This window comes from Mus caroli, chromosome 2 (assembly GCF_900094665.2).
Source record: "Mus caroli chromosome 2, CAROLI_EIJ_v1.1, whole genome shotgun sequence".
NCBI classification, from domain to species: domain Eukaryota; kingdom Metazoa; phylum Chordata; class Mammalia; order Rodentia; family Muridae; genus Mus; species Mus caroli.
In genome coordinates, this window is record NC_034571.1 from 170,560,323 (window position 1) to 170,570,528 (window position 10,206).

The 10,206-nt window shown below is 52.1% G+C and overlaps 1 protein-coding gene across 1 annotated transcript in view; it reads right to left on the reverse strand.

Moving 5' to 3' along the window:
* Positions 1-557: 557 nt before the first annotated feature.
* Chrna4 (cholinergic receptor nicotinic alpha 4 subunit) overlaps positions 558-10,206 on the reverse strand; it is a 16,274-nt gene continuing 6,625 nt past the window's right edge. The window contains exons 2-3 of the mRNA XM_021156691.2: positions 6,951-8,325; positions 558-3,630 (exon numbers count right to left, since the gene is read on the reverse strand). Coding sequence (XP_021012350.2) covers positions 3,505-3,630; positions 6,951-8,325 — 1,501 coding nt within the window. The 3' untranslated portion in view covers positions 558-3,504. The remainder of the gene's footprint in view (positions 3,631-6,950; positions 8,326-10,206) is intronic.

Consider the following 10,206-nt stretch of genomic DNA (forward strand, 5'->3'; position numbering starts at 1 on the left):
GCATATCCAAATGGAAAGTGCTTTGAATCATCTAAATCCCAGTGCAAACGCCAGAGCCTGATAATTCTACCCTTCCCCTTGGTATTGTGTCCTGAGCAGTGTGCTTCCAGCTGCGGGTCAGCAGCAAATCAATTTGGGAAGTTGCAACTGGCATTTTTCTACAGACTGAAATGGAAGAGACTAGAATAAAGCAGCAGGAGCCAGGAATGTTCTCAGGTAGCTTTTTTTAAAAACCTGTGTGCACACCATGGACACATACCAGGGATCTGCAGGTTTTCCCCCAAAAGGGCTGGACACTTCCAAGACCAGCTAGTGGCTTTGTACCAATGCATCTTAATTTCTATGGGTGGCAGGAGACCCAGAGTATTAAGCAGTGGATTCTCAAATGTCTTTAGTGGAAAAGCACCAGAGCCCAAGAGCTATGGCAACAGTAAGGTTACTTCCAACCTGTAGGGTGAGTTATCTGTGTGGGATGCACCCCAGGGCTCTGTACCTCGATCTTAAGTTTACCAGGGAGACAAGGGACTCCCTGGGAGGTTGATGGCATTATAGCATGGGTGTCAGTTGCAATTACTGAGATGTNGTGCCAGGATTGGGGGGTACCAGGTCCATCAGAGAAGGTACNTGAGGGAATGAGGCAGCCCCACCTTCATGGGGGTTTCTGTGAGGGGTTCAGGGCACATAGAGGAAATATCCTGTGATATTCTGGACACTTCGAGCTCTGGGCTACAAAACAGCCTCTAGTTGTCTTGTGGCTGGCTCTGGTGTAAGTTTTATAAGGAATATTGTAGATGGCCCATCAGCCATGAAGGTGGGTAGACTCCGAGCAAACTGAGCACTAGTAATTGGCCAGCTGTGGAAACAGCAGTTTTGAGTCTGATAGGCCCCCAACATGTCAAGACATTGTAGCATACAGAAAGCAAAAAAATATTAACACAAAGAGAAATGGCAACACATGCCCACAGAGATGAACACAGGTACTCAGCGGCACCTTTACTGACACCTGGAAATGAAGACAGGGTCACACGCTGATGGGGGAGACACCACGACTCGGTTTATTCAGACAGAAACAACTAAGAACCAACAAGCACACAACAGCAATGAGTCTATCGCACACAACACTGCAGATGAGCCTTGGCCACACAAGCGAAAGAAGCCAGACATTGCAGAGTCCAATATAGGATCCCAGACATATGATGGCTAGCTGAACTGGTCTCCAAGACTCCCGTTTGAGTTGATGCTGTCTAATGGGACGGGGTAGAATGGGGGGACTGGGAGCCTTGGGGAGATAATGTCTACCTATCAGAGGGGCTGGGGCCAACAGTCTCTGTTCTTTAAAGCTCACTGGTTCGAAAGCCTTAAATCAAGCATTCTGCCCTAATTGAACTTTATCTTGAACATATATCAACACTGGAAGCAGGCAGACAAAAGGCCGGCTGAGTGGGAATGGGGAGCACACAGTGTTTTGTTTTCCTTTTCTAGCTTGTGGGTGTGTGTGTGGGGGGGAACGGGGGGGGGATGGGGGGAGTGGATATCCTGTCAGGAGCATCCCAGCAGTTCAGTTTTCCTAACCCTGAAGAGAACAGCACAGCAGTCCTGTTGTGTGTCCACGTGTGTCCATGTCACTATGGCCTTGCCCTGATCCCCACTGTTGTCTGCATTTCTTGTGGTTGGAGCCACGTATGCACTATGATGGTAGAACACACATCTGTCAGGTGTTACCTGTTGTCTTCATCACTGGGGCTTGTGTTCCCCTTGGTCCCCAGATTCTGGTATGAATTTCCCCACTAGGGTCATCTTGCAGCAGCTCGACAGTTCCAATATGGGGGGGGGGTTGAGATCTAGTCAGTCAGTGGAGGGCAGATTGAAACAAGGCAGATGGGATCCTCGATGCCCTTAGGACTCTAGGGAAGACCTGGAACAATATCCAGAGTTCAGAGACCAGGCCTCTGCATCCCCTTCCTGTTCATAGGAATGGCCTGGGGCTCCCAGCGAGGAGGAGTTCCTTTCCCACCAGCACCCTGGATGCCCAGCAGCTCTGTGTTTAAAAGTGGATTTGCCTGTAGGTAGTCAGGTAAAGGCAATGCTGGCCCTCTGGCATACCTTCTTCCTGACATCCTCATTCAGCTGGGATGGGCAAGTCATACCACGGAGGTGGCAGCCGTACCTACTGGAGGCTTGGTGTGTTCATTAAGTTCTTCTTTCATTCTGCAGTCCCCAGGACTATCCAATCAGGGGCCTCAGCTTCAGGGCCTAGAACAGCTTGGGCCCAGTTCTGCGAAACCCACCTGGCTGGTGGAGACAGCGGGGGGCGGGGGGAGTCAACTGGGACCACGACACAGGGTGATTTCTCGCATGTCTCCCATGTTCTGGGTTTCACTCAGTGGAATCTCATAGAGATGTGCACAGCATGTTCGTTCTCCCATCCCACCACTGTGGGTTCTTCAGGTTGCCTGGTGCCATCTTGGGAAGGGGAAGAGGAGCCTCTGGGGTCTTCCCTAAGTGCAAGGCAAACCNGGTGAGGCACCCCTAAGACTTGGTCGATAGCCCTCAAACAATGAGTCATGGAGCCTGTTTTGCTTGGAAGTCTCTTGGCAGCTCACCCTATTCTACAACATTGAAGGGGCTTCCCACCACTCCTACTGGTCTAAAGAGACGTGCTCAGGGGAACTGTGGCCACACCACAGGACCATGATGAGAAATCTTACTTTCAGTCTTCTAATTCCAGAGAGGCAGAAACATACAGGGATATCAAGGAAGATCCGTGAGGGGATGAACGGCCCAGGCCCTGGACAGGATTTGGGTCCATCACAACCCTGAGACTCTCAATGCCCTTTCCCTCCTGGGGTTTATGGACCCTAGGAAATGCTCATGATAGATGCCTGTGACCCTGAGATGGAAGCAGGAGTCCTGTGGTGCCTCACTCTTCCTGTGAGACCCTGCACTCATTCACCTGTGAGTGGGACCCATCCACATATCTCACNGCTCTATTTCTTACCAATTCGCTTCAACCTAAACAAAATAAAAACCTGCCTGGGCTCACACCCGACACCTTGAGTCAGAGAGCAGCCCAGCCTGGAGGGTTGAGGGAACCACATTATGGGGAGGGAGAGGGTGTGGCCAGCAGAGCACCATGGGAATTTCTTGGGTCGTAGGAATCCCACAGCATGAGGGGCTCTGGTTCCTGAAGGGGGATGAATTTTTTTGCCCTCAAAGGACAACTGAGATCAACACTGGATCATTCTCTGTGACACAGATGGGTGTGTGCTGTCTGTAAGCCAGGGAGTGACTGTCACTTGCTCTGGAGAAACTTTAACGGGGGACTCAGCCTGTAATTATATCAGNCCTCAACTAGCTCCAACCAGGCCTGTGGCCTGACTAGAACCAGGGTCAACCAGGGCAGCATCTCTCTCTCCTAGGTGTCTCATGGCCAGTTTGGAAGATGTGGGTGACTGACGAGTCGCATGGCCCTACAGAGACCTGGGAGCTAGGTGCCGCTATTCCCTAGATCATACCAGCCAACCATGGAGGCAGGAAGAGTCCCACAGTGCCCAGAAGGCAGACAATGATGAACATCCAGAGGAAGATTCGGTCAATGACCATGGCCACGTATTTCCAGTCCTCCTTCACCTGCAAACACAGACATGGGTCATTCTAGCTCTCAGATACCATGGGCAACCAGAGAATCTTCTGGAATCTGGCACTATGAGCCACAGTTTCTGTATTTCCCATCAGATACACATCTGTACACTGATGTGGTGAGACAGAGCATGGCCAGAGAATCTGCAGGGTCAGAGAGGCTGCTGCTGGGTAGAACAGAGGGAGGTAACATATGAGGTGGACTGGGCATCTATAGAACCCATATCTAAGGCTGCATGTGTAGGGTGTTTGAATTCAGACACATTTGAGTGCTTTCTGGTAGTCCACACTGCCACAGAAGGCTCGGGGATCATGCTGTACACTAGCTGGTCTTACCTGCTTGGCAGGCTGCCTAAGCTCAAAGTGTAGCTCATTGGGCCTACTTTGGCCAGACAAAGGGCCCATGACTTCAGGATGAAGTATGTCTTATGTTTTCTAAAGCTGGTAGCAGCACAGAGGCTGAGTCTACCTTCTCACAGTGCAGATGTCAGAAGTGGATTCCAGGGGCTGGAGAGATGGCTCAGTGGTTAAGAGCACTGGCTGCTCTTCAAGAGATTCTGGGTTCAATTCCAACTCCCACATAGTGGACACAAACATCNATAACTCCTTTTTCAAGGGATTTGACACACTCTCTGGCTTCTGCTGGCAGCAGGCATGCATGTGGCACACAGACATACATGTAATCAAAACATCCATACATATAGCATAAAATCAAATTAAGAAAAAGTGGATCTCAGAAAGATGTCAGCCATGTGTCCTAGCCCAGAGGGTAAGAGCCAGGACATGCTGGGTAATGGATTGATCACTAAGGCCATCCCTAAAGCAAGGGCAAAGTGCACAACTACCCNCTGNTCTGCTTCTGACTATGCACACCTACTTCTTACATGGGCAGCATAGCCAGCCTGAGCAGGCACTGGTGGGGAGGCAGTGGTGCCAGGAGATGTTCCAAGGAGGGAGGAGGGTCAGAGACAGAGGGTGAATGGTGGCAAGAAGCACACAAAAGAATGATATATATGTCCACTGTTTGTGGACATATATATACCCAGTCAATCCTCATTGGACCGTGCTATATAGCACATGGTGACGATGACATCCAAATGACTAATGGTTCCTTCTACAGACTCTTCTGGATCCCACAGTGTAGACTCTAGCTTCTTCCAGGGCCTGATGCAAAGTAGCTACTTCCTCAAGCAGTTCTCAGAAGCAAAGACTCGGGAGGGAGACTAATGCCAGGTCTGACTAGGCCTGAGAATTAGCAATGTGTTGAAGGCAGTTTCTGCATGCAGATCTGCCCTTGTACTTCAGGCAGGGTGGCTGTCACACACTGTTGCTTTTTCCTCATCACTGTCCTGTGAGCACATCATTTGTCTAGAAGAGCCTGTAATTACCCCAAGCTTGATCAGAGCTGCACCGGGGACAGGGCATGAGGGGTTTCCTAAGCCAGTCTGTGCATATATGTGAGCGGCAGGGAGTAAGATGTGGTAAATAGAACTCAACCCAGCAGAGAAACACTTGGTCTGGGCTCTCCCAATTGCAAGGGCTTCTACCCTGAGTTTTCAAAGGAATCATAGGTGTCCTGTTGGTTTGAGCCAAAGTAAGTAGCCATGCTCACTTAGAAAACTTCAGGATGAATAGATCTCTGCTAGATAAAAAGCCCCTCAAGGGCTCCTCAGAGCAAAAGGCTGCTTGGTGTTCCTCTTCCTTTCCCTGCACCTGGGACCAAGACTTCGAAGATGAAACACCACAGCCATGGACCAAAGCCCTGCTGTCCTGTCTCTATTAAGTCAGAGATTCCCAGGGCCAGAACCAGGTCAGGCAGCTGCAGCAGGCCAGCAGATATGGAAGAGGTCACAAGCCCCAGCCATGGGACTATGCTGCAGACGCACTGGTTTCAGAAGGATTTCAATTAAACTTGTCATATCCATCCTCCCTCAGTGGCCTCACTCCGGTGCCTGGAGCTCTCCCTCCACCCCAGAGCTGCAGCAAGACAGCCCCAGAACCAAAATTTCTCTGCAGACATGTCTCTGGAGTCCCCAGAATGGCTTCGCAAGTTCCAGGGACTCAATGGGATGACTCAGGGAGCCAAGACCCACTCCTGGGAATNTGGGAGCATCAGCCTCCTTTCTTTGCAGGGTTTAGCAGCTCTAGGAGACAAGCCAGTAATGTCTGGGAGTGGTCAACAGGCAAACCTCAGGTTGGGTAGGAAGATGAGCAGAAACCAGCAAAGCCAAGGGGTCAGGAGGGACAATGACAAATGCCAGGCCCGGACAAGGTCAATGTAAAGATGCCACAGACATTTCAGTTGGCACAGCAGAGAGAAAGGTAGGCCAGGGTAGGACTTCTCCTAATGCCTTCTTCATCTGACCTCTCTCTGAGACTCCTATTCTACACCCCAAACTGTGCCCTGTCACAGGCAGACCCAGATTCGGCAAGCAGCTTGTCTAGCATCAGGAGTCCTGCACTCAGAGTTATCTGATCCCAGACCCCAGTCCTGGAGACTTACTGTGACAAATGTGAAAGAGAAGATGGTCAGACAGAGCTACAACTGCTGCCCAGCCTAGCTATTCACCAGAGCTGCNATCTGGGAAAAGTGCAGGAGAAACAGAGGAACATGGACATTCTTTTTCAGGCCTCTATAGAGTCAAAGCTTGAAGCATGAAGAACAAATGCAGGTAGNGTTTGCTAAGCACCTGTGTTCTGTCACTAGGTTCCTGAGAGCCTTGCAGTGGGGCAGCATTATGTCCGCACCCTACATCCCTTCAAAAGGAATGATGATGGGGGGTGGGGGGGTGCGCGCAGCACAGCTTCTGGCAGCTCCACTCTTTCCTATAACCTCTCAACCTTTCTTGGGTTCAAAGGACCGCACTTCACCAGGTGGAAGCCCAGGGGAAAGCTGTTCTTGGGGTTACAGGCCAGCAGCAGCAGAAGCAGCAGCCCCACTACATTTTGAGGAAGGCCAACATGGGACCTTGCCTGTCACCCAGGCATGGGTAGCCAGCCATTAAACAGCCTGAACACTTCAAAGGAAGACCTTGCAGGTGTTAGAATCATAGTGCTAGAAACAGTTTCTCTACCTGCTGGTTGGGAAACCCGGATGAAGGGGCAGCATCTCAGTTTACTGTCCACCAGCTATACTGTGCCATGTTAACCCCAGCGTGGCCTAGGGACTGTAAAGCATGCCAGGCAGAGACTACACTATGTACCTTCAATATGTGCAGCTTCTCTGGGGCCTTGGTTTCTGGATCATGTGTGGGAAACACAAGACATCTGGTCCTATCTGGGNCAGGGGTGATTCCCATGCACAGACTTACCGAGAAGTCTGTGTCTTCTGCCTTGAGNTGGTCTGCNATGTACTGGACACCTTCTACTGCCCGTGTCAGGGCTGGTGACAGGGGCAGGTGTTGGGGAGGTGCTTTGGTGCCTCCAGCCTTGAGCACAGTGATGGGGGACACAGGAGATGGTTCCTTGCATGTGCATTTGCATGGAGAGGCCTGGTCTGACACTGGAAGCTGGGATGGACGGGTCTTCAGGGAGGCTGGGGAGCCGGTGGGCTTGCTGTCAGCCAGGGAGGCAGCTCCATCTTGGGAAACACAGTACTGGATACTCCGAGACCGGCAGCGGATGCTGCCCTCGGCTGCTTCCTGGGAGCTGGGCACGTGCTGGACGCTCAGGGACCTGGCTTTGATGAGTACTGGGGCCCCACTGCTATTGGGTGGGTGACAGGAGCCAGGTGATGGACANGGACTGGCCTTCTCAACNTCTGATGTCTTCAAGTCAGGGACCTTGTGGGAGGGTGACTTGCATGTAGGCTGGGTCTCGACTGCTGTGTTCATGCGGTTGCAGAAAGTCGGGGCAGGTGACAGGCCTTGGTTGCAGATGTCACCCAAGATGCCGGGCTCACTCTCAGGCTCTGGCCAGAAACGAGGGGCATTGGCCATCTTGTGCATGGANTCNATAAGTCTCCGGCAGTTGTCTTTGACCACAGATGGGCGCTTCATGAAGAGGAGGCGGGGCACAATGTCCAGGAAGACTCTGCGCACCCAGGCGGGCATGGTGTGTGTGCGTGGTGAGCGGTGGTGTACATTGAGCACGAAGACTGTGATGACGATGGAGAGGGTGACGAAGATCATGGTGAAGAGCAGGTACTCGCCGATGAGCGGGATGACCAGCGAGGTGGACGGGATGATCTCGGTGATGAGCAGCAGGAAGACAGTGAGAGAAAGCAGCACTGAGATGCACAGTGTGACCTTCTCGCCGCACTCCGAGGGCAGATAGAAGACCAGCACGGTGAGGCAGGAGATGAGCAGGCACGGGATGATAAGGTTGATGGTGTAGAACAGTGGCAGCCGGCGGATGATGAAGGCGTAGGTGATGTCAGGATAGACCTCGGCACAGCATTCATACTTCCTGGTGTTGTAGGTGCCCACGGCATCCACAATGACCCACTCCCCACTTTCCCAGAAGTCCAGTTGGTCCACACGGCTGTGCATGCTCACCAAGTCAATCTTGGCCTTGTCGTAGGTCCAGGATCCAAACTTCATGGTACAGTTCTGCTGGTCGAAGGGGAAGAAGGTGACGTCGATGCTGCAGGAGCTCTTATAGATGGCCGGGGGTGTCCACTGCACACGCCCATCATAGAACAGGTGGGCTTTGGTCAGGTGGGTGACTGCAAAGTCCCCGTCCGCGCTGGCAGGAAGCGAGAGAAAGAGCAATGAGGTCTGCCCCTCCATACNCCACACCCATGAACATTACTGCGGAGAAAGCCTCCCAGCCTGACTGACAGTTCCACCAGTCATACACAGTGCAGGACTGTGTGTGGTGGTCCATGTGGACTGGACCGTCACTCACCTGTGCTCTTCAGTTTCTCACCCTTGAGTCAAGGTGACATGTGGTTCGGAGAAGAAGAGGATGAATGGAGCCCACAGTGAGCAGAGTTAGTGTTACAGCTCTTACTCATTGCTATTGTGAGAGCACAGAGTTGGACCAAACCACTGGCTTCTCCTGTGCACCCACTGCCTCCATGAATTTGCATTTGTACTTCCATTCAGAGGGGCCTGGGTCACCTCTGCTTATTGAGGCACCATGGGAATTTCCCTTTGACTTCCCTTGGTTCCCACCTGAGNGTCTCATGTACTGAGGGGAGGGGCTGTGCCTGTCTTCTTCAGTTTAGGAGCTGACAAACTGGCCCCTGCAGTGTGCTAATGATATCCCGGAGGTCCCTGCAGGACCATAGCAAACCCACTGAGTATGGAGAGCATGTGCCCACAGTGGTGGGACAAGAGGGTCCAGAGGCCTGATCCAGGAGAATAGGTACCTGCTGGGCCCAGGAGCTGAGGGGGTGAGACAAGCAAGATTTCTTCCCCATCACCCATGAAAAGGATCTCACATAAAGCAGCTGCTCATTGCGTCCTGGTTAATGGATCATCTTGCTGGAAGCCAGTTGGCCTCTCTGCCCCTCTTATCCATACAGAAGACCCCAGGTATGGAAATAGCAATGTTTAGGTACCCACAGTGCCTCTCAGGACAAATACCCCTGGACTGAGCCCACACTCAGGGNGGATCAACCCTGACCTTCTGCCACTGGAGCCTGAGAAGGGGGTCTTTCTTTCCACTGGCACCAAGAATTTGGAGGCTACCCCACTACAGGTCATAGCACAGGCTGGATGTGGACTCCAGCTGTCTAATCCAGCTGTCAGTGTCGATTGTTGACTTCTTGCCCCCCTCTCTGACTTGGGGAATGTGTGTCAGGTTGAGCAGTGGCAATGGGGCTGCTGTCCTTCAGGCCCCTCCTCTCAAGCAGAGTTCCAGCCTTGACCCCTGAGCTTCATGAATGGTGATGCTACGCCTCATTTTACACATTATGACTTGGCGACACTGGGAAGCAGCTCTCATGAAGCCTTCCTCACCCTGCTTGCCTCCACAACCCTCCCCAGAACTGATCTTCAGAGCGCCACCTCTACTCTATTTGCCCTGTGAGACCTGGGCCACAATGCCACTCTTTAGGTCTTGGCTTCCTCACGGGCCCGGGCCGGTCACTCTGGTCCTAGATTAGCATTCACAGACCGTGAGAGAGTAATGCACTAACTCGCTTGGGCAAACACTGCCAGCTTCAGCTCAGAAACGCTGACGGGAAACCTCGATTTATAGCTAACGAGTTCTCTGAAGCCTGATTAAATCCCTCAGCAATGGCACTAGCACACATCCCTTTGGTCTTGACACTCATAAGACAGTGTAGCTCGGAGCCATGGGCTCTAGAACCTTCTGTTTACCCAGCTGCCCAGACCCTCTGTTTACCCAGCTGCCCAGACCCCCTCTGTCCATTACTTCTCTCACCTCCACTCACAGGCCCAGCTCGTTGGCTAGTGTCCTTCTAGGTTCTTAGGCAGAAGGATCCTGAATTTCCTGAATTTCATCAGCTAACTGGCCCTGCTTTCCTGACCAGCTTCTCAGGTCTAGACCAGGGCCCACGGTAGCCTCCTGGGAATCTTAGTGGCCCTTCCTATGCTAGCCAAAATCCTACAACACCATTCCCAAGTCCAGAAGACTTGAGCCTCTCATGGTCTCAGC